This window comes from Mytilus galloprovincialis, chromosome 3, assembly GCF_965363235.1.
Source record: "Mytilus galloprovincialis chromosome 3, xbMytGall1.hap1.1, whole genome shotgun sequence".
In the NCBI taxonomy this organism is placed as follows: domain Eukaryota; kingdom Metazoa; phylum Mollusca; class Bivalvia; order Mytilida; family Mytilidae; genus Mytilus; species Mytilus galloprovincialis.
Window position 1 is genome coordinate 36,915,336 of NC_134840.1, and position 25,668 is coordinate 36,941,003.

The following is a 25,668-nucleotide window of genomic DNA, read 5'->3' on the forward strand; positions in this document are numbered from 1 at the left end:
TGTGGTATGATTGCCAATGCAACAACTATCCACCAGAGTTTAAATGCAGTGGATGTAAGAAATCATATACTGTATAGGCAACCGTACAGCCTTCAACACCCTGTATAGTCAGCTACATAAATAAGGCCACCATGCACAATGTGAAAAAAAAATCTATTTTTTAACAGATCGTTTGTTTAATGTGCTTTGGATGGGTGTTCCCAAAGTTAAAAATCAAATTAAAGTTCGAGTGGTTGTTCAGAGCTATTTGGTATGAAAAAGGGGAACGGCAGACAATAATAAAAACATAAAATCTTAAAAAAAATTACAGTATTTCGGACATAATTGGGATATCCCCAAACCACTTGGTCCTGTTATTTGATCTATAAGTTTTCAAATAGAAGCAGTATTATAATAAATTTGTAAAAAAAGTCCACGGAACGCTGTGTCTCGCCTGATATTGCTGCTTTCAGTGTAAAAGCGTAATATTGATTGGCTGTACATTAATCGGTCAAAAAATGTAAAAAAAAATGTTTTTCTGTAGATGCTTTTTCTTGATATTGAAGAAAAACGTCTATACAAGTTTTAAAACACTTCATGGAGGTAATAAATTTATCATGTCAAAACAGTTTAATTCGGTTTTATTTTACTAAAACAAAATTGTATGGTTTTTAACAATGAGCAAAACACATACCCCATAGTAAGCTATAAAAGGTCCCGCCACTTTCGATGACGTTGTTGTGTCTCACTGCCGCTACATTTATGTCGCAGGCTCGACACAAACCAAAAGACGTTTTTGTTAAAAAATGAGACACTTCAAATCAAATCACACCTAAGTCACAGGAAAATCAGAGGAGGGGGCTCGGACTAAGCGACAAAGCATCAATACTATAAAATAAGAATTCTAAAAAAAAAAAATAATGATCATGTGAACATATATACGAATATCAATCTTTTAGTTTTAAACAATTGAATTCTCTGATCTACCTCGCACTAATTGAAAAATAAACTTTTTGGAATATCTGTTTCACATGTGACGGCAAACATGTTCTACTTGTCGTAACCATAATACCTTCATCTTTTACTCGAATGTGAACTTCCAAATAAGACGAAATCACTCGGTTTGTAATTTCGCAAATATCACGACGGATGCCATCCGTTGAGCAGAGTCTCCTTACCTTTCTGGGGAACCCGAGATCACCCCGATGGATTTTAATTACCCAGTCATACCGATCTATTGCGCCAGCCAATTGAAATGGTTTTTTAGCCACCGTAACTTTACAGCAACTGAAAGTTGGGGACATAGTGTTTAACATTTGTCCGTCCGTCCGTCTTTCCGTCCCATTATGGGTATATAGTTATTTCAACATAACTCCTCCAACAGTTTGAATCCTATGAAGTTTTCTCTCTTTACTGTCTGTTTGTACATATATTGAAAGTGTGCTGCATGTGGTCAGGGTTTAATTTTTATTAATTTGTGCTCTTCGGGAGAAAGTTGAACTTTGTCATTTTTGGGCAATTTACTAGCATAAGTAGGGAGTTTCCAGATAACTCCTACTAAAGATTGAATGCTAGGAATTTATCACTCTGCTGGCTGTTTGTACATGTATTGATGGTGTGCATGTGGTCAGGGTTTTTTCTTTTTATTATTTTTCCTCTTTTGGGAGAAAAATTGAACTTTGTCCTTTTTGGGGTACACGCGGTTAAATGAGTAGAGTGCGGGGCATCGATTTGTCTAGTATACATTTTTTTTCTCGTGTTGTGCTGTTACACTACTGGTTCAGTTCGATGTTTTCTCACATACATGTTAAACTCCGCCACGTGCACTTTCTTAATGTACCTGACCAAAGTCAGGAGCACGCAGTTCAAATGTTGTCGTTGCATACATATGTGTCATATTTGGTTTTTTTTTGGAAAATAGACCGGTAGTTTTTTCGTTTCAATTTTTTCACATACTGCGTGGTGGCCTTTTGTAGCTGACTATACGGATTTTTGAAGGCCGTACGGTTACCGATATATGATTAAATTTCTAACATCCACTGCATTTAAACTCTGGTGGATAGTTGTCTCATTGGCAATCACACCACATCTAATTTTATTTCAACTCATATGTTGCGTTTTGTATACTGCAACATTGTTTATTTAGTACACATATCCCGGAGCCCTCTTTTCGGAAGCCCGAGCAAAAGCCCTTGTTTCGGGATAGAAATCTTAATACGAACTCAAAAAGACATATAAAATAGCTCGAATTTCAACTTGAAATCTTAATAAATCTAAATGAGACTTAAATTCAAATCCAAACTCTACCTCAAGAAGTGACTGCAGTTCAAAGTTGTAACTCGCAACTCAATGCTAACTAGAACTTTAATCATAAGTATGACTTTTATTCGAAAACTAACTCAAAGTTTAACTTAAACAGCAACCCAAACTTTAATTTGAACACTAATTAGATGGATGGCCAAATGCATTAAAGGCACATACAACATGCAGATACAGCAGGGAAATCTATCTAAAAATAGAACAGGTTTTTCCGAATTGGTCACGTGGTTTTACCTCATCAAGTAATGGGATAACCACACCAAAGAATGGCAGGACCACATCAAAGAATGACAAGACCACATCAAATAATGAAACAAACACATCAAGTAGTGTAAAGTGGTCAAATTTTGAAACATCATTACGTCATGTTAAAACCATATAAAGAATAGACAAATAATCAGTACGAAATAACAAAATCACATCATGTAATTAAACAATTACATTACGTTAAGTCAAATACACATCAAGTAATGGTAAAACCACATTGACTTATGACACAACCATATTAAATAATGATGAAACCACATCGAGTAATGACAAAATCATATTGAGTAATGACAAAACTATATCAAGTCAATACGAAACCATATCGTGTAATATAGAAATATCATTAAGTAATGACTAGTCCATATTGAGTTATATTAAAACATCATTACGTAATGTCAAAACCATATCAAATAAAGACAAACTATTATTAAGTAATGATAAAACAACATAAAGTAATATCAGAGTTCCACATAAGACAGCTGTGGCGTTCCATATAAACCTCTTCCTGAATCTCGATGAAATAAAATTAACGGTACCAATTTTCTTGCACCAGATGCGCATTTCGACAATACATGTCTCTTCAGTGATGCTCGTGGCCAAAATATTTGAAATCCAAAGCTTATATAAAAGATGAAGAGCTATAATCCAAAAGGTCTAAAAAGTATAGCCAAATCCGATGGAACTTTTACAGAATCTCTCTTTGATTTTGCAGCAAAACATAGACTATTCGATATCTAAATCAGGGTGTAATCAACTCTTCAAACCAATACTTTGATTTCAGTAATCATAAATATATATTCCATGAATGTATACTTAAAAAAATCTACAACATAAAATAAAGTATACATATTCTGTCCACAATATCTCTTATACAAATATTAATCATATTTTATTGAACCTTTCCCTGATTGGGTTTCATATATGTTAATGTGCTTACATATTGATTTTACCAATATTTTTATAATGAATCTAAAGCCCCAGTCCCACTAGACCACGATCGCACCATGCTCACCGCGACCTAAAATTAATTCAGATCGTGGTGAGGTCGCAGTATGATGTTTTCACGATGATACTACGTCCTCATTACGCTTTTACAACGATCCCGCTACGAGTATGCCACGTTCATACCACGACTTTTTCTAGACTATCATCATCTTACTACGCTCATCACGTTCTCACTACGACTATACCACGAGTTATCCGATTGCAACACGATATTACGACGCTTCTACTGCGATTATAGCACGTTCTTTCCACGATTATAATACGTTCATACGGCGATCTTACTACGTTCTCAGCAATAACGTCAACATCGTGTTCCATATCAAATACTATTCCATTCCTTCTATTTCTGATTAATACATAGATTTCTCAGAAACAGTAAAGTCATGCCACCAAAATCTACTAGAACACGTGGGCGTGTTAGTAGGAGTAGACGTAGAGACAGAGGGAGCTCTGATAGTAACGAATCCTGATCCAGCAGAGATGTTGGACCGACCAACCCAACCTAAATTACAACCTATTGCTGATCCATCAAGCTCAAATGTTTTTGAACGATAGCAGAGATGACACAGACGTGTCAAGCATGGTTGAGCCGTTAGAGAAAATGAACAAGAGATCCTAATTACATACAGACGAACAAAACCTGGAGAGATTTAATATTTTATGTGAAAATGACAATGACAATGAGAATGATGGTCGTAGTATGAACGTAGTCAGGTCGCAAGAAGAGCGTGACGAGGACGACATGGGCGTGCTAGAATCGCACTATGGTCTTGAACAGCGTGATGTAAACATGGTATAGTCGTACTGAAAGCGTAGTTTGGTCGCAGTGAGAACGTGATGGTCGTTGTGAGGTCGTAATAACGTCGCTGTGAGTTCGTAGCGCAGTCTCTCCAAATAGAATCACGCTTTCGCTACGATGATACAGCGATTTTTGCGATCTTAACGCGACCTTAGTGCGCTCTCACTATGCTTCTAATACGACCTGATTTCGCCACGACCGCACCACGATTATTTGAACATGTTCATAGTTGGCCACGCTCATCGCAATCTCGAAGACCTCACCACGACCGTGATACGATCTTACTGCGATCTACACGATCGCACTACGATCGTAAAAATTTGCATTTTTTTCACAGATCGTATTGCGATCGTGGCCTAGTGGGGCTGCGATGTAAATTAAAACAGATAAAATACCTACATCCACATAATGAGACATTCTAGATCACCGTCTAGATTTAAATGAATATTTCACAGAATCTGTTTCAAACGATTATATATTTTTTGTCCATGGTAAAACATGGCCTTTTATTATATAAATAGTTGTCAATCTGTGAGTCTGCTATGTTTTTACAGTTAGCCTAGTTTGTAAAATGAAGCCACATCTGGTAATCCACTTACATCTTACAGAATTGCGAAACATATTTTTTGAGTAAATAGCGGATAAATGCATGAAGTCCCATTCAGTAAGAAAACCAATTTCGATCGACACGGTCATTTTAATCTGAACAGCTCCAAACAAAACAAAATCAACAGTAAATATGAAGTCATTCAGTCTTTCAGTTAATTTTCAGACTTGCAGACGTATTCACTGTGGTTAATTTAATACAGTTCAGACAACTTGCTTGCAGTCAATTGAGATATGTTCAGTAGTTGCTATTTTTCTAGTACCATCTTACTGAATTGGTGGTATACGAATTATCTGAACAATATTGAATTTACCGCTGTGGGCACGTCTGAAAATAATTGATTGTTAAGTTGATCCGGTGTTGTTAGAGGGAAAAAGGAATTTATAAATATTAATAAAGAGATGCATGATACATTTAACAGTGAAAAGCATAACATGATGTATGTTTTGCTTGCAAGCGATGTTGATAAGAATGTAGAAGAGAAACGTTAAGTGTATTAATTAGCAAAAAAAATGTTACAAATATTAGTTGATTTTATGTCTGTAAACATAATCTTATTAATTGAAGATATGAGAAGTCAAGAGTTTACAAAGAAGAATCGTGCTTTGATATGTGTCGTTGTTGACTTAAAACCAACGATATAAAAAATATACATTCGTATGTTGCATTAGTAAAATGAAAATCACATTCAGTTATAGCGTGTAAAGTATGATTGTACCATGCCTTAATGTTCTTTGACGTGTTACTTGGGAAATAATTGCTATCTGTCTGGTAGAAAATTTGGAAGCGTGCAAAATATATGACCAAAAGTTGGCGTAAAAATGACCACCACTTTAAAGAAATACCAGAAACATTCTAACCAGCGAGCTGAACTATTTGATTTTTTCTACATCCGTTCCTTAGTAAACTGGATGTCAAATAACGAGGAAAAGTTTGATAATGACACTGATGGGAGAATGTTGTTCGATGCCATTAGAAAAGGAAAACAACACTTAGTGAGGTTTATTCTTGAGGCATCTCCAGGAAATATTGTTAATGCCAGAGATTTCAACGGGAAAACTCCCTTGATTGTAGCTTGTACTATTAAGGTAGGTAAAATAAAATAATTAAGTTCTAATAATGTAAAATGAAAAGCGCTACAAATTTAATAAATTGGATCTTAATAAAGTACACCATTAAAAAAAAACGATTTTCAACTTGTTAGTCAACTAAACTATTCAAGCGATTCTGGTGACAATATCAATATATATAGTTTGCTTACTTCTGTCTTAGATTTTAAGTTTTATTAGAGAGTAACGGGTCATTGTAAACAAAAAATACATTCGTTAAATCACCTTATTCTTGTAATCACTGTAAACAAAAAATACATTCGTTAAATCACCTTATTCTTGTAATCACTTGATGTTTCAAAAACATATCGAAAAATTAAAGACTGTCGCTGATTTTGATGTATAAATTCTAACTTTATAGGAGGAGTTGAGACGCACTTCGGTATCCCGACTTTTACTCTTTCATGGTGGAGACGTCAATCTTGCTGATGATAATGGTAGAACACCACTGAGTTACGCCTGTGAAAAAAGATGTAACGACCTTGTAGAAGTCTTCGTCAAACACAGAGACATAGATCCTGACACGACGGATGATAAAGGTTAGTACAATTCTGTATAGTTCATGGTGTGGCATGTAAAATCTACTTCAAGGAACAGCGGTTGATATAAGAACGAATAGCTGCATATTTCACTCATTTAATATAATATGCAATTACAAAGCAAATGAAGAATTTATTCATGTTGGCATATTTTACATTTCGAAATTACAATAATTATACTAAAGTTGCTCCGAAAAAGCACCAATGATGTCGCGTGTATTATTTTCTTTCACCGTTTTGTCATTTTGAACACATAAGCAGCTCCTATGTAATATGGACTAAATACAATCTATTAAAAAATACAGCAATATAAAAAAATAAGATACTCTTTTCATTTAGGGCAACTGTATGAACTATCAAAAGTTTCTCTATTCTTAAAAACATATACATGCGATTGTAGTTAATTAATAATATCACAATCACAAAACTCCTTAAGCATTAAATAGTGGTGTTTATAGTTGCAAAAGGGGGACGAAAGATACCAGAGGGACAATCAAACCCTTAGATCGAAAATAAACTGACAACACAACGGGTAAAAAGGAACAAAAATTTGATTGGTTAACTTCCAGTGATGGTTATTTTCTTATATGCAATGATATGTCATGTATTATGTGAAATTTCGTGTATAGTACTGGACAGGATAAAATTCTTGTCATTCCAAGTATTTCTTTATTTAAAACACAGATAAATACTTCACTATTTATTTGAAAAATGTAAATCTAACAATGGCTAATAGGGGAAAATCAATGGTAGTATTACACCTTATAAGGATTGAGATAAGTGAATGATTGAAATTGAATAACACATAAATATTAAGGCTTTTATTCCTTAATATCATTTTCTGAAAAGACATTTTTTGTTATCAAATACTTTCTGATAAGATTTTTCAAAGTATGTCTTGTCAGTGATTGTTTGTCTCTGTTCTAAAAGTTTTTAGGTTCTTTTTCGTATAAAGTTATATTATAAAGATAGACAATAAGTAATACTATAAAGGTATTTCATTTAACTATAAAACAACATGAAACCAATGCAAATATACACATCCCGTTTTTTCTTCTCCAGGAAACAGTCCATTGCTGTACTGTACAATGGTTGGTAATGATATAGGAACAAATTCCTTGGTTCGACACTTCCGGAGACTAGGTTTAAAAGTTGATAATGGAAACAAAGAGGGTTTTACACCCATAGTTATGGCTGCTAGAAATGGATTTATTTCCTGTGCTAGGATCTTATTTCAACAAGGGCAGGCCTCTTTGTACGTACGCGACCCAGTCAATGATATGACCGTAGAAGAATTATTGGAGAAGAATGGCTTTACGCTTGACGATTTACTTCCATTCGAGAGACAACAGGAAGCGAAAAGAAGATTTAAGAAGGTTATCACTTTTGCAAAGCTGATGAAAGGATTATCATCTTCCCGACAGGACACTGGGTATGATCGATCTGCTTTTCCGAGAAGATCGCTCGAACCGGTTACCGACAAGTTTGATAAAGACCGTTTCCCTCCACCACGTCGATCAAATCTGAGATCAGTACCACTTCCGCCGGTGAAGCTTTCTCCCAAAATGAAAGCAAAAGGGAAAGGAAAAAAATCTTTGCGACGGGATCGAATTGTTCCAAAACCAAATGGACCAGCAGTAATACCTGCAATTGGCAGTGAACGGCGGAATAACAAGGGGTTTCACAACGTCGGCATACAAGCTTATGAAAATTTGCGTACGAAAGATAGCTCTGATTCTGATAACACTGAGGTTGAAACATGTTCCGAGAATGACGAAGAATCAGACTTAGAAATTACAAGCGACGAGAGCATATGATATATAATCCTTATATTGAAGAAATATAAAGTCTTGCACTACTTTGAAATAATCAATTCCAAGAACATAAAATGTAGCTTTATTTTGGGTTTTATCTTAATTAAATTCATATGTTGCTTACTCGTCGTTATGTAAAGTCTGTCAATACCTGTGATGAGGAAAAGAAAAAAAAATAGATGTAGTATGATTGCAAATTTTCCAAAAGAGTTCAAATAACATAGATGTAAGGAATTGTACGCTACCGTAGACCTTCAACAATAAGCAAAATACTTACCGTATAGGCAGTTATAAAACACCTACATAATAAAATGTAAAAACAAACTCAACAACCTGAGTTTTGACTAAAAAATAAACGAAAAACAGATATGATAAGCAACAATGACAACAACTGAATAACAGGCTCCAGTCTTGGGAATGGCATTTATAGTTATTTGATATTTATTATTTTCTGAAGACGTATAGCAAAATCGACCGTGTGTTTTTTTTATTTTATTATTTAAAATGATGGAGGAAATTCTAGTAATGTGGTCTATTGACATTTGAGCTCCTTTAGGGACCAACATCCTTAGACCAAAGACCGATTAAAAAATGGCTCAGATTATTGACTCTTTTAAGAAAATAAACAGCTGAAAGCAAACGGGTTTGAACATTTTAATGGTGACAGACCTTTTGATATAAGTCGTCATGCCGGAGGGTCTCCCACATAATCACAAAGGTTTGAAGTACTTCTTTGGGCCACACATTTAAACTTAATATTTTGATTCTAGAATGCTCATAACAAACAATATTGTTTTTTATGCTCAAGCATTATCAACATTTCAAAGTCCGCTTGTCTCGTAAATTTAACTATATAACTGTCCCCTTGTAATTTAAATTTGTGTTTTCTTCCTTATTTTGATAATGTATTCAATATACCGTTGTATTTCAATAATAAATTGGCGTCATCAAACAGATGAATATTAAACTGTCAAGACAAACCTGTAAGATTGTAATCATATCCAATTTTTAAAGTCTTTGAATAACATAGAATATAGTCAGTTGATATATTTAAAAAGAGAGGTGAAAAATACTATAGAGAGATTCAAACTTTAAGTCGGAAACAAGCTTTAAGCGGACAAATACCAAGACACAAGACAAAACCGCCGTAAAGATGCAATTGATAATTAAGATTTAGGATTGCACTATCATAGTTAATATCAACATTTATAAAATAAGAAGGTTTGATGTAAGCTATTTAAAAAACAGCATGTAGAAATTAGAATCAATCTAAAAGAGAAAACCAACAGCCTGATTTATAATAAAACAAAAACTAAAATCAAGTGTGGCAAACAGCAACTAGGCATACACTCGTCTTTGGCACATGAAATTCCTGAATTATTAAATAGAGTGCTTTTTCAATGTTTTATAATAGTATGGATAAACTATTTGAAAAAAAAAATCCATTTTCAAGTTGCAGTGAAAAAAAGTTCATTTTAAAATAGATTATATAGACGAAACACGCCTCTGACGTATCAAACTATAATTCTGGTACCTTTGATAACTTTTTACACTACTGGGTCGATGCCACTGCTAGTGGACGTTTCGTCCCCGAGGCTATCACCAGCCCAGTAGTCAGCACTTTGGTGTTGACATGAATATCAATTATATGGTCTTGTTATAAGTTTCCTGTTTACAAAACATTGAGCTTTTTGAAAAACTAAGAATTTACTTATCCCAGGCATAGATTACCATCGCCGTATTTGGCACTTGTTTTGAATTTTGGGTCCTCAATGCTCTTCAATTTTATACTTGTTTGGCATTATAAATATTTTGATCCGAGCGTAACTGCTGAGTTATGTAGACGAAACACGCGTCTGGCGTATTAAATTATAATCCTGGTATCTTTGATAACTAATTACCATAGCTGTACTTAACGACACCGGAATTTTGGGTTCTCAATTCTCTTCAACTACGTCTTTGATTAAGTTACGTTATTTCAGTTGATATTTGATAGTGTGTCTTTCTATGTTGTGATGTTACACTATTTTTTCAGATAAAGGTAAAGGTTTGGTATCATTAAAACATTTAAACCCGCTGCAAAGTTTGCACCTGTCCTAAGTCAGGAATCTGATGTTCAGTAGTTATCGTTTGTTCATGTGCTTCATAAGTGATTCTCGTTCCTTGCTTTTTTTTATATAGATTAGAACGTTTGAATGGTTTTACACTAAAATATTTGAAATCCTTCATAGCTTTCTGTTCGGCGTGAGCCCCACTCTTTGTATAAGACCGTACTTTGACCTATAATAGTTTACTTTTAAAAATTGTGACTTGGATGGAGAGTTGTCTCATTGGTACTCATACCACATCTTCTTATATCTATATAAAGAATATCTTTTACCATATTGTTTAACCTTTTTAATATGTATTCATGCACGAAAACGGTGATGTGTTTATATGTGGTGCATACACGTTACCGGTTTGTTTGTGCTTTGATTGTTTGATTTAGGTAACGACATGTATGTGCGAAATAGGAAGATTTCTATGTATACCCTGGATGTAGGTACTTTAGAATTTGTTAGTTTCATAATTTCATTCGTTGATGTTTATGTCATAAACGAGGAAAAAAACATAATAATTCATGACTTATTATTATAAACATCAATTAATGAACGGTGTTAAATGGCTAGACCGTTTTATTTTTTTTTTTAGATTCCACTATATTAAATTTTAATTTTCTGTTCAATGGCATAACATCTCTGGAATATATTATCAACAGATGACAAAACTGTATGTGATAAGCAATGTTATAAAGCATCAATTTATAGTAGCCTTGGGAAGGAGGGTCTATTTTGAGTGAGAATAGAACAGGTTCATGAGGGATTAATATTGGCCCTTAGATACACACAGTATGACCTGCAAAATCTAATAAAAGGATAAGACGAACGATCCAGCAAATACAGGTTCGGTAGAAGTGGCTATGTTGGGTGTTGGTTTTTGGCAATATATGTCGATTCGATGGATGACATCATTATGAACAAAACACTCTCAAATCTAAATCTATATTCTTTGATTGTTCTGAAATGACCCAATTGCAATGATCAATTAACTGTCCTTTGGTTTAAACATTTCATAAAGATGGAAAAAATCTAGATAACTTCTTTTACAAATTGTGATTTTGATGAGAGAATTGATTCATTGGCACTCATACCACAACTTCATATATCTAATCACAAGCTCGTTTTATCTCTGTGGTAATAAGTTTTCAAATGAAATCGTAAGTAAAACCTATTGAACTGTTGTAAAAGTGCCTTGAAAACAAAATTTATAATTGAATCATCGTACAAGGATTTTTACAAAATGTTTTTTAGAAAAATCTCACAAGGGCAGACAAAAAATAGTTCAATACATTTAAAACATTTCACCGGCACAAGTCCCTGTTCATTCAGAGAGTGGAGCAAGTGTGGTTCGATTGATTATTTACAACTGTTATTTCTCCATACGCCTTATCGCTAATCCCGGCTGACCAGAGAATTTTTACCGCTTGAACTATTGACGTCATACTACAATCACTTTTCAATTGTGGCGTCAGATATTTTGTACTGTGACGCCAAAAATTTACGGAAACATGGGTGATATCCATAAATGGCGGACAAATAGCGAAAAGGTGTGTTATAATGGTAGTCTATTTGTTGATAATATGGAACAACACGTCAAACCCTAAGACAATATTGAAATCTATCTTGTCTCAAATTTGAATGCAAAGTTAAGAGATTACACTTGGAAATATCATAGACAACAGACGAAAAGTAAGGGTTGATATTCAAATGACAAGAAACATTAAGTATAGTATGCTGCAATTAGTTTATTTACACTTTTACAATATAATACAGTTCTTCAGACTGAATATCATTCATATAGTCTGTTTAATATCCACCCTGAAAAGATAATGAAAAAGTCAGTTTATTTCAGTCAATAAAACAACATAATACTTTTATTTCTCCAAATAATTATTTTGGTTAGTTATAAAGACATTAGTAGGAGAGATTGAAAACACACGTTTTTGGCACTTTACACATTTGCATTTAAATTTTTGTCCTAGTGTGTGCATGAAATTGAAATTCTTTGCTCACATTTTCTTGTTTTCAGGTACATGTGTATATCCACTGAGCAGCAAAAGTTACACACCACTACCGTTTAGTTTTTTTTCAACTCATGAACATTCATGAATGAAGTTAGATATTTATTTAATCACAATGTTCTTGACAATAAAGACAAATTCCCACCCTCACCCGACTGCCGTTATTGGCATATTAAGTACAAATGAATACGATTTGGTCGTCAACCTTATACGTCATGTTAAATGTTTTGTGCATTTCGTTTTTGATTGCTTGTTTGTTACAGCAATCTTGTTATTTCTCTAATTTTTGTGCGATTTTCACATTTCCTGGCCGGTGTGAGAAAAATATTTCTCCTCACTAGTGAAAAATCTGTTCTCGGCAAATTATTGGTTGAAATTTAATTGTGACGTTAAATTTTCTTGTTTTCTTCTGAATTTTCTTATTGTGACGTCAAGAAAAAAATGCGACCATGTCTGATGACGTCACATCAAAAGTACACAACTTTCCTCAAATCTTTGAAAAAGAAAGATCAAATCATTAGAGATATTGATTCCACCACCGTAACTCGTGTATTACGATATTTCTCCACTCTCAACAGTTAGATTTTAATTATTTAAAAAGCTCGGCAAGCCTCGCGCTTTAAATATTAAAATTTAACTGTCTCGAGTGGAGAAATATCGTAATACACTTGTTGCAGTTGTGGAATCTATATTTCTTTTTATTTGAGAATATTGGTTATTAGTTATAAAAAAATATTATAACATTGTTTAAATTAAATTACATAAATGTTTTAACGATATTAGGCTGTTGAATAAAATAATTCACAACGAATTCGCTTACCTTTGGTTTTGGTGCATAAGGCTGAAATAAATAAAATCGATAAAATAAAAAAATTAATAAATATTTACAAATTTGCACTTCAAACATTAATATTCATCTTTAGATTTGATTTACCTAAAATTCCGGTAATGATTGTCTTGTGTTTGTCCAAAATCAAATTGACGTGCCGGCCTTTTTTGTAAAATACTCTTGTCGGTTTTATTTTAGATTTTTTTTTTCTTAGATAATGTTCTATACATCGTTATAGAATTGAAGGTATATCATTGTATTTTTAAAAAACTTTCTGCTTAACATCCTTAATGTATCCAAGAATTTAAAAAAAGGTCATTAATGCAATTGAAAAAATATAATAAATTGTGAATCTTCGTTATATAAAACTTTAAATGACGATCATTGTTCATAATTATCAAATAGTCCTTACCTTCTTGTTGTATCTTTTAGTGTAATATGTCTTTGCATATGGTTTTCTTGTTGGTTTTTTCTTGTATGATCTACCGTATGGTTTAGCGTATGGTTTAGGTGTAGTTGTGGTTCTCTTACCCTACAACAGTAGATAAAATCAATGATGAGTCATATAGAAAAAATAAAACATTAGAAACAATGCAGTTCTCTCATAGTTTTGTACAAAACAATTATCGTAAATATTGATCTTATTTCTGTTTCTTTTTTGTTTTTTGGTTTGTTTTATTTTATCTATATAATATTTACATACACGTATGCTTTCTAGTATTGTAATTTCATCATTAATTGAAAGTGTTTCGATAAAAATAACTTAAAAATTATATCAAAATATGACAAGAATTTAAACTTACATAGCCGCCATATTTTTTAGCGTATTTATTGTTGTTTCCATATTTATCTCCATTTGACTCCTGCGAAATAAAAATCATTTTACAAATCAGAAACTGAATGTTTTTAAACTGTTGGGCCAATGGCGTATGCAAATAGATGGTATATCACAAATAATTATGTTTGTCTCATTTTAACATCTGTCAACACATACTATGACTGACTAACATGATTTACTCTTTTTTAGTTCAATTTAGGTCCCTCAAGAAATGGTTCCTCTATGGTTACCTTAACGATTTGCTCATAGTACTTACTAAAGTTGATATTACAACATAAATTCTAGTTATAGTATTTCAATTTTTCGTTACGTGTTTTATGAACTCACAAAATAAAAAAAAAATGTATTAACAAAAATGACTACAGATGAAAACTAAAGTATTACTCACATAACCATTATAACCACCTTGACCACCTTGGTCACCTTGACCACCTTGACCACCTTGACCAACTTGACCACCTTGACCACCTTGACCACCTTGACCATCATATGGCATTAAGTCACCATTGACTGGACCAACATCGGGTTGGCAAGCAGGGTCATTTGGATCGCATGGACCACCACAGTATTCAACATTAGGGTCGCATGGTTCTTGACAGTATGGATCATTAGGATCACATGGCTCTTGACAGTATGGATCAGCAGGGTCACAAGGCTCGGGTTGACCACCTGGTCCACCAGCTGCTGGTCTATCACCTCCAGGACCTCCTGGACCCATTAGTCCACCAGCACCTCCTGTACCTAATGGGTCATAAACAGGTCCACCAGCACCTCCTGAGCCCATTGGTCCACCTGCACCTCTTGGACCTAATGGGTCATAAGCAGGTCCACCAGCACCTCCTGGACCCATTGGACCACCAGCACCTCCTGGACCTAATGGGTCATAAGCAGGTACACCAGCACCTCCTGGACCCATTGGTCCACCAGCACCTCCTTGACCTAATGGGTCATAAGCAGGTCCATTTACTGCTCCGTTGTATGTTGGTTCGGGAGCTTTGTCTTTGCTTTCTACGAGTACATTAACGAGAGCTGATAACAATTTACCAACATCTACACTAGCTCCTTGTCCTTGTTGTCCACTACCGGTCCCTACAGTTGGGTCATATGGAGCTCCACTTCCGGTCCCTACAGTTGGGTCATAAGGAGCAACATTACCAGGATAACCATTTACCACTGGCATGTAGCTAGCACCACCACTGCCTCCAGGTGCACCAGCGTTACCACCAGTGTAGACATTAGGGGCACCAACATAGGGATTTGGTGCACCAGTGTAGGGATTTTGTCCACCAGTGTAGCCTACAGGTGCTGCACCAGTGTATCCAGCAGGTGCACCACCAGTGTATCCAGCAGGTGCTCCACCAGTGTAGCCAGCTGGTGCACCAGTGTAGCCAGCAGGTGCACCAGTATAACCATTTGGTGCACCTCTGTAACCGTTTACCCCACTGTACATATTTCCAGCACCAGTGTAGCCATTCCCGCCGGTGTATGGTTGAGGATAATATTTCCTTTTACCAGCAGCACTTACGGCGACGAAAACAAATATTAAACAGATAATTGACTTCATGGTGGTATGCTGAACCTACAATATTATTAAATACAAGATGAACGACATAAAATACCAGCGGAGCAGAAATTGCTTGTTCTACTGTCTTTGTAAGATTTTAGTGTGGTACAAAACTTTACAATTCTTTATCTCATGTACTTTTATGTTTAAATAATTATTACACCAGCCAATGAAATTTCAGCCTTCCAATTTGTAAAGGTTTGATTTAATTCGACAAAACTAGAGTATTCCGAAAGAGCGTATTCAGATTGCTGTCGGCAAAGATTTGACACAGGATGGTTATTTTTATCAGATTGTGTAATGTCTCAAATGAAGACAAACATCCACAGTGTCAAAGTGAGATCAATAAAGGTATGTACTGAGATTATAATTCTGTCCAGATATTAAAAGAAAAAAATAATTCATTTTAAAATAAAATTTCGTTCTGCTTCGTTTTTCATATGCTGTTAATGCTATTAAATTCAACAAAAGACTTTAAGTAAATGAATATTTTACAAAAACCTCAAACGTAGGAACATTATAAAAACAGACAAAGTCGGATAATATCTGATACAACAAATATTTTTATAAATTTCAATTTAAGTATAAAAAACGCATTTAATAAACACAGTTAAAGTTTAAAAAAAGTTTACTGTTTTAAACACGACAGTAAAAAGTGATATTCTAGGACTTTTAGTGCTGTACATACCTAGCTTGTTAAGATCCGGAATCTTTCAGGTCTGTCCTCTCCTCTCTCTCGAACACTTATTTATACCATACCAACATTTGATTTTCACATCCATCAATTTCGTAATTTGATGATCAATCATAAAACGCATATTCTTCTTATGTACAATTTAAATTCATAACAAATATTATTATCACTTCCTAATTGATCCATTAGCTTATTAGTAAACATTTCAAATGTTTTATGAATATTTGTCTTTATAACATGTTGCAATTGTACTTTTTTTGGTTATGTTAATTTCATTTTGATGTGTAAATTAGTTTTATTGAATTGAATTGAAATGTAGGATACATCCAGTTCATAAGTACAAAATTACCACAGCTTTTTAATTTAACTATAATCAAACGTTGTCTTCTTTACTTCAAAATTACTTTTGACTATTCTTAATGTTTAATTGCATTTTTGTCATTTATTACTTTTTGAGAGAAATTAAAATATACGGATCTGACTAAAAAGCAAATATGTCTATACTTTTTTTCGCATTCTGTATAACATGACTTAATGAAATAACTGGAAGATCGATACAGTTCTTTCGATTATCAAACAGTATGTAAGACTTATATTGTTATAGTGTACATGATCAAAAGATGTTTACACCACTAGCATCTGTATCAATTTTTAATCATAGTTTTGTATTTTATCTTAATAAGATGTTACATGTAACCATTGAACAACGGTATACTACTATTGCCTTTTTAACCATTCTTTTGTTTCATTGTGTGTTTGTAATGTTTTGTTTTAGCTTAAATATAAGAGTTTATGTTGGTTCTTGGGTCTGGAATTTTCATTTTTTAACAGTCCTTGAGTGTCGCTATCCCAACGTTTTCTTTATTTCTCGACAACGAGCCTCTTCGATGAAGGTGGCCCGGGGGGGGGGGGGGGGGGCATTTACTGTAGTTTGTTGATTTATACTCTTTATATTGTTGATGTAGTGTGTAGTGTCTCTTTTTGTATTCTTTACATGTTTGTGATTATACTCTATATATATTTTTATACCTTATATATTTGTGAAAATACTCTTATTTTTTGTAAATGTCCTCTCAATATTTGTGATAATACTCTTAATACTTCGTGTGTCTTTTATTGTAGGAAAAGTGGTCCCATAATCATGGTGCATCTACATTTTTCGATTTGCGGTATCATCAGTATATTTGCTGTAATGAGTAAAACTAGAAAGATTTGATAGATATCACATATTATTCACAACGCCCATATTGGATACATGTAGTTTTGCAGTAACTTTGACGCACGAATGAGATTGCTGATACTATAGAAAGGATGAGTTATTGATCATAAAACGGTAATTATTATATGTGAATGCATCTTTAAGATGTGGTTGCCAAGGTAAGCAAGAAATGAAATTATATCAAGATTTATAAAACAAAACCCACTGAAATGAAGTGTTCATGCGGTGTTTTTATTTAAGAATTGAATGCTTCTTTTTTGTAAATTCATATAGGTGTAAAAGCGTTGACAGAAGTACATTTTGAAGCGCTTAATTTTCAAAATGCGTGCACCGTCAAAATATACTTATAATCATTCTTTTAGCTACGATCATGAAAACACGAATCCTATCAATGTTTTCTTTTATTTAGCTGTTAACTTTATTGTAGAAGCACTTGTCATCATGAATGTTACATTTCATTTTGAATTCATTTTAGAATGTCGCGAGATTGCTGTGAGTCAACGTATTATAATGAAACATACATGCAATGCAATTATTTTGAAATAATATTCTATAAATCATTCATTTTTTGATTTTGAATTGAAAGCTATAGTAACCACTAACTTGGTTCAAGCAATTATCGTAAGGAAGGACATTTTGACTAAATAATCATTCCGTATAAAAATGTCTTAAAATTATGTGGTAAATTTGTATCAAATCAAGGTAAGAAAATGTTGGCAAATCTTTTATAAGAAATACCATCATGAAAATATATCAGCATTTTTCAGCGAGACGAAGAGATCAACTACAGACATAAAACAGAGGCGAAAAATACCAAAGGGACATTCAAACTCTTAAGTCGACGAATTAACAGATAAAGCAATGTCAAAAAAGAAAAGACAAAAAGGCAAACACAAAACCACAAACCACAAAATAGATTTAAGTGATTTAAAGGGTTTAAAAATGTACCAAATTGAAAACCTTCATAAGCTAAACAACACACATAGTGACGTGCTTGCAGGTTTGGGTACTGCCTTTGCCATTGCTTTGTTATAAAAAAAACTATGTTTACAATAAACCAAAATAAGAATATCGAGGAACAGTTTCCATATTATCATTATTAAATACATAAGTAAAATTTGACTCTGGTGTAAACTAAGTTCTGAAATGAGTTTTTTATTTATTTTTCGAGATTTACAGGAAAATGTTTTTAGTACATCAAATATCAAAAATGTCTAACACTTTTTGTAATTTTTCTCATTTTATGAGTTTAAGAGTTCTCCCCTTATATTTGATGTGTTTCTTTCAGTTTTAGTTTGTAACACGGATTTGTTTATTTCTCAATCGATTTATGGATTTTGAACAGCGGTATATTACTGTTGCCTTTATTTGTGTAAATAATACAAGATCGTCTGCATTAAGTTATTAACTTTATTTTCATAACCAATATCTAAAAATTCTATTCAATTTCAATTGGATAGTTTATGAAACTGTATCTCAAATGAGGTATGCAAGCTGACAACCATAAAATTGAGAATGGAAATGGGGAATGTGTCAAAGAGACAACAACCCGACCATAGAACAGACAACAGCAGAAGGTCACCAACAGGTGTTCAATGCAGCATACACATTTACGATCATGTTCAAATGTAATTCATGCAAAGTGAAAGCGCGTGTTCAGTTATCAATGTAATTATTCAGTAACTGCAGTTTTAACATCAATTGCATCAATCTCCTCTGGTTCAGGAATATTTTTAGCATCTGATAGATACTGACCAAAGTTGTAAACTCGAAACTGTTTGTCATTATACATACAGAACTCATATATAACTCCTTATATTTATTTTTCAGTTTAATTTCTAAATGCTTTTATTTGTTTTGACAAAAATCATTTTTGCACGAAATACTAGCAAACGGGCTTTTGACGTTCATTATCATTGAACTACAAGTAGTATACATTTTTCTTTAGGAGCCAGCTGTAGCACGCCTCCGAAAACCGGATTTTCTCGCCGTGTTTAAGACCCATTTGTGGCCTTCGGCTGTTTTCTACTCTTTGGTCGGGTCGTTGTCTTTTTGACATATTCCCCACTTCCATTCTCAGTTTTATTTGAAATATACTATCTTTTGGTGATCCTTTATATTCGAAAAATGTCCCAAAGCTATGACTTTTCGACTATTTATGCTACACGTAAAAACATTTTATAAAAAAATCTTAATTCTTATCAAGTTTAAGAACATTAAATTTAAAAATCTGAGAACAGAATCATTTCGTGGAAATTATATAAATTAAGTTTAGAATGGAAATGGGCAATGTATTAAAGGGATGGATAACAACCCGAACAGAGAACAGAAAATGGCCAAAGGCCACCAATGGGTCTCGTTTTAAATAAGATTTCAGTAGTTGCGAGTACTCTAAGCTCGATACTTTGTGTCTTTTGCGTTGATGTGAGTTATTATGTGCTACTTGTCAACAGTTTTTTTTATGTAGCAAACTCAATGCATATATATAGAATGAATCTGCAGATATCATGACGAGCCTAGAAGCTGAGATGTTACAATGATACAAATCTGTTTATCTCAGGTGCAGTCACCAACGTAGAAATACAAAAAGTAAAGAAAAAGTCTTATTTCTGTTTTATTCCACCTTCTTGGTGGGAAATATTTTTAAAGCAAGACTTAAAATGTTTCCTGTGTTTTTGCTGCTTTGAAATTTTTCATAGTCTTTTTTTAGCTTTGCAGAAGGCCTTTCCCTACTGTTTATGACTTTAATTCAAACCTTTTATGAGCTACCGATAGTAAAGCGTAGAACGGTATGATTTTAAATAAAATTAATTAGGACATTAAAACTTGATTGTAGTTCATGTGAGCATTATATGATACACAATTATACTGTTTATTATTTTTGTACTAGTGTTTTTGTTGTACAAAAGTATGTATTATCCTCATTTTATAGGTAAGCTCTAGACTTTTCCTTTAGTGGTTTGTATTCATTCGTTTATTTGTTTCTATAAAAAAGAAGATGTGGTATGATTGCAAATGAGACAACTGTATACAAGAGACCAAAATGAAACAGACATCTACAACTATAGGTCACCGTACGGCCTTCAACAATGAGCAAAGCCCATACCGCATAGTCAGCTATAAAAGGCACAAATATGACAATGTAAAACAAGTTGGTTTTTTTAAAAGTAATTTGTGTTGCAAGTCTGTAATGTACGTTTAAAAATATTTTGCTGCTGGGTCCAAATTATGTTCACATCAACCTATTATGTATGTTTCTTTTTTAGTCAATATAACCCAACTATAACCAAATGTCATACAAGTGGGGGGTTAAGCTAACTACAAAACCAGGATGAATCCTCCATTTTCTTCGGGAAATGCCTGTACTATGTCTGCAATATAACAGATATGTTTCACACAAGCGTTCCGTTAAGTTCGATTTTGTCAAACAACACACACCATCAACCCCTTTTTGAAATTTTCGGTATTTTTTTATTCTTTTTTTCACGTACTGATATATGATTTCAGTCACTAGCAATTGATTGTTACGGTTTGTTTTTCATGATGTTATGTCACCGCTGTTACAAGTTAGGGGATGATTGAAAGCTCACAAACATGATTAACCACGCCACATTTTTTATGAGCTTGTCAAATTAAGGTGTCCGTAGTTCAGTGGTTGTCGTTGGTTATGTGTTTTTAGTTAAATGTTTTGTTATACATTAGGCCGTTAGTTTTTCTCGTTTGAATTGTCTACTGTTTACATATTTCATGTCAGGGCCTTGTATACCCGAATATATGGATTTTTTTTTAGGTCATATGGTTGTCTATAGTTGCTTACATTTACTTCATTTGAACTCTGGCAGATAGTTTTTTCATACAACATAACCAACGCGATCTAAAATTATAGCCAAGTGCATCAAAGATCAACTTTTTCTGTGAGAGTTTTTACCTTAGTTTCATAATAGTTTCTCAATTTATCAAGGGGAACTTAAAGACGGTTTGTTACAGAACTTGTCAATATCGAAGTACTTATTACTGACCTGGTGATACCATTGTGAACCACATGTAATAGTCCACCAGAAGCGGTTACGACCCAGATCTTTAAAATGAATCTTATTGTCATGCTATCGAAGCGCTTTATAAGATCAACCTTCCTCAGGAACGCTCAAAACCAAAGGTGTATAAGTACCGAAGATGTGAATAAACCAAGACTAAATTATGTATTTACGCCAGACGCGCGTTTCGTCTACAAAAGACTCATCAGCGACGCTTGAATCAAAAAAAGAGTTAAAAAGGCCAAATAAAGTACGAAATTGAAAAGCATTAAGGACCTAAATTCCTAAAAGTTTTGCCAAATGCAACTAAGAAGAGCTTTATGACCAAAAGCGATCGCAAAAAATAGCCAAGGTTATCTCAGATCATCTTTGACTGAGGGAATTGGACCTAAGATTCATAATAATTTCTAAATATATCAAGGTGGAAATTTAAAAAAAGTTTGTTTTAGATCACGTCAATACATGGAATACTTTAATAACCGGTATTGTTTGTTGACGCCATATATAAAACACTCCATAAACACATAAAGACCGTAAAAAACAAGTCGTTCGACGGCAGGGATTTGATATCACATATGAATATAAGGCCAATGCAATTATATTGCAAAAATAGCACAGGTGCAGTATAAATTCATATATATAGCCTTTCCGTTAAGACATATAAACACAATTTATTAACAAAGCGAAAAAAATATCTGTTGTTAAGGCTCCTGTTCATACTTAAGTTTACCCCCAAAAAATAATGTCAATAAGCCATTTATGCAATGACGTCACAATTACATTACACAAAACAGATTAGCACTTAAAAGTGGCCGAACTATATCATCGTATTCAAATTGTGTATAAGAACTGAAACAGTTGGAAAGCTTACAGAATATGAAGGTCTTAAAAAAGTCAAATAAATGGAAGATAAACTTTGCCTTAGTGAGTTGAAACCTTAGTTTATTCATAATTTTTAAATTTCATATAGATTTGTTTCAGTCAAGTCAGTATCAAAATACTGACTATTATGCTGATGATACCGGTGTACCGTTATTGCAATTTTTTTTTAACCAGATATAGCCCTCTATCATTCTTTTTTTTAAGGACACGCGATATCATTCGTAATGAAATACCTCTTACCTTAACATTTAATTTCACACTCCAAAAAAAATAATGTTACTGGGATGTTCTGTGAAACAATCGAGATTGAAAGGTGTAGGCTCTGGAAATTATGGTTTCGTTTTCTTTTCCTTCGACTTCACAGCAACTATTCTGTAACCTGAAATAGATCAGACTGGCAGTCATTATAAATAACGATATCTTTGTCATTGATACTGATCTGCCATACATTTTAATTTCTAAGAAGAGTTTCTCCAAAACTTCGATTTCTTGGAACATTTTGACTCGCATACATAAAAAAAATCGTTTAAAAATGATTTTTGTAACGAAAAAAATATATTGAACACCAAATAAAAATCTTTTATTTTATTTGTTAAGATAATTGATAAAGTTAAAAGTCTTGTAAAAGAAAAAAGAAAAAATGCACAACTGAATGATGCAAAACAAAACAACTATCCCCAGTTAATTCCATACACTAAACAATTTAAATCATGCTGATAAATAAATCGTCCTTTCAATCTGGATTGTGGTAAAATTGCACACAAAATTAATTAAAAAGACCTGTTTTAGCATGTAAAAAAAAATTCCCAGGTTTTAAGGTTTAGAATATTACACAAATATGAATCGTCTTTTCATGCTTTAATGTCATCCAGATAAATCAATTGATTAAATAAAACGAATCTGTCGAAACACTATACTCGTAGTCTTGCATAAGTTGTTTCAAACTTTCGTCAAAAAATCGCATTTGTCCATATTTTAGAAATTCATTTTCCAACTTTTTTCAACTTTGGCTTTGGATCTTCATTTCAAAAATCGGCATCCTATGGAATTTTATTAGCTGTTTCCAGGTCCCTTATAATTCATCTTACTGAATACACTTATCGCATGTTCTGTTGAATCATTTCACTTGATAAACTTGTCCATTCCTAATCTGACGAATTTTCGTTATAATGAAGTGCATAATCACGCATATATGATGCTTCGTATGCATATTAGAAGTTTGCGACAGCAGCATGCATCAAATACATATAGATAATGTACTACAGAACAACGACGAGAACTATAAGATTTCCCTTATACGTGATCTTCAATATACTTTCAGTGTAGTATACAAGTAGGATTTAAAAGATTGACTGGCAATTAATTTCATTCCATCTTGATCAGTTAAATCCTTTTTGTTTGAATGAGAATTGTTCTTGCTTAGAAAGTTTCAAAAGATAAACGACTATTGAAACGTTGTAGCTGCCAGTTGCCTCAAATTAAGCATTCAAAATAATGTATATCAACCCTGATCCAAGGCACATTTTATATAAGCTTTGTTTTCAACAAAATATAGTTCAATCAATCATAAGACGAGTTGGCCTTGAAGAAGAAAAAAAAAGAAAACAATATATTTACTTTTAATTTGCATTTATAAAAACAAACAGAAAAAAGATAATAACATTTCTGTCTAATACCATAAATGTACATTTTAGAAAAACATATATCTGTATTCCGTAGAAGTTCAAATCAAAGAAGATTGATAATTCCGATAGTTATTGAAATAAACGATGTTCATAAAAACAAATATAGAAATAGGTTTCTAGTTTTTGCATTTTATAAATGATTACCTTTACCTTTGACGTTAAAAAGAAGACCACACAAAACGGTCAAAACTCAAAAAATTAATCACACACACACACACAGACACACACATATAAAGTATATATTTTTTAAACGAGAAAACTAGAAATAAGATCAATTGGATAATTTTTTTTGAATGATCTTATTATTATAAGAGTTATTATTCACTTAGTAGAGTTTCTGCAGCAACTTCATAGAATTATGTTTTTGTCAGTAGCATATCTTATACATGGTTAAAAAAGTTTGATTATTTCGTGACTGCTATATGATACTTACATGTATACATGATTACTTATCATAAGGCAGCTGCTGTTCAACACAGTGGAGATTCTATTAAACAACAAATTTGACCCATAGGGTAATGCACCTGTTTAAGGGGTTGTGACATGTATTATATGTGTAGTCAATAGTTATTAAAGGATCAGCTTACTAAAGTCTCTGAGTCACAACCTCTCGTGGTACAATTGAGTAAAGTAGACAGCAGAGTATGTCGAGAATAAGGCCACATCTGTGATTTCATCCTCCATAAATTAAGATTATGTCTTATCTAACAGAGAATGTGTTATGATACTACTTGAATTGTATTGCACGGAAAATAGGGACAAACAGTTATCAGAAAGTACCATCGAGCTTTCATCGTACAGTCTATATGAGTAAATGCAATCTGCATGTATAAGAACTATAATTTAATGTAGTAAACCAAACGTTGAAATGCACTGTATACAAAAAAAAACAAGATAAGTAGTGGTATAAATGCCTATCAGACCAAAAATTAACTTAATGCTATTTCTTTATGATACTCTTACTTTTTTCGTTTCTGTATTTTGTTTTGCATTCGACGTGAATAAGTAATGAATGGGAGATGGATGCACTACTCGGTGCTTCGTTGTAAAAAAAAAGGAGATAAAGATTTAACAACTGGAGACGTATATTTTGAAGTATCTTATTATCCGATTTGTCCATTCGAATTACAAACCACATCACATGGCAATTCCAAGGGCTGAAATAGATATGATTTGTTTACCATAATTTGATTAGATTTAACCTTATTTTTCATTCCAGAAAAACTTTAAACGGGTTAATATTTTTTTTTAGAGATCTATTTTTTAGCTCTTGAACCAATTTTTTGCAGTCCCTGATAGTCTTCTTTGGAAATTTGTCAAACGTGAAATCTAGCGTCCCCTTGTAACCTTGGTAAGAACTCTTGA

The 25,668-nt window shown here is 33.2% G+C and overlaps 2 protein-coding genes across 2 annotated transcripts; one reads left to right on the forward strand and one right to left on the reverse strand.

The window, feature by feature from the left end:
- The first annotated feature begins 5,574 nt into the window (after positions 1-5,574).
- LOC143066401 (uncharacterized) lies at positions 5,575-8,936 on the forward strand. The gene is made up of 3 exons (XM_076239338.1): positions 5,575-6,064; positions 6,447-6,624; positions 7,687-8,936. The coding sequence occupies exons 1-3, from the start codon at positions 5,798-5,800 to the stop codon at positions 8,439-8,441; spliced, it is 1,200 nt and encodes a 399-aa protein (XP_076095453.1). The 5' UTR covers positions 5,575-5,797; the 3' UTR covers positions 8,442-8,936.
- Positions 8,937-12,262: 3,326 nt separating this feature from the next.
- LOC143067846 (uncharacterized) lies at positions 12,263-16,578 on the reverse strand. Its single transcript, XM_076241432.1, has 6 exons — positions 16,478-16,578; positions 14,614-15,804; positions 14,191-14,250; positions 13,800-13,919; positions 13,379-13,399; positions 12,263-12,355 (listed from the first exon to the last, which is right to left on the reverse strand). The coding sequence occupies exons 2-6, from the start codon at positions 15,787-15,789 to the stop codon at positions 12,344-12,346; spliced, it is 1,389 nt and encodes a 462-aa protein (XP_076097547.1). The 5' UTR covers positions 15,790-15,804; positions 16,478-16,578; the 3' UTR covers positions 12,263-12,343.
- Between the last annotated feature and the right edge of the window lie 9,090 nt (positions 16,579-25,668).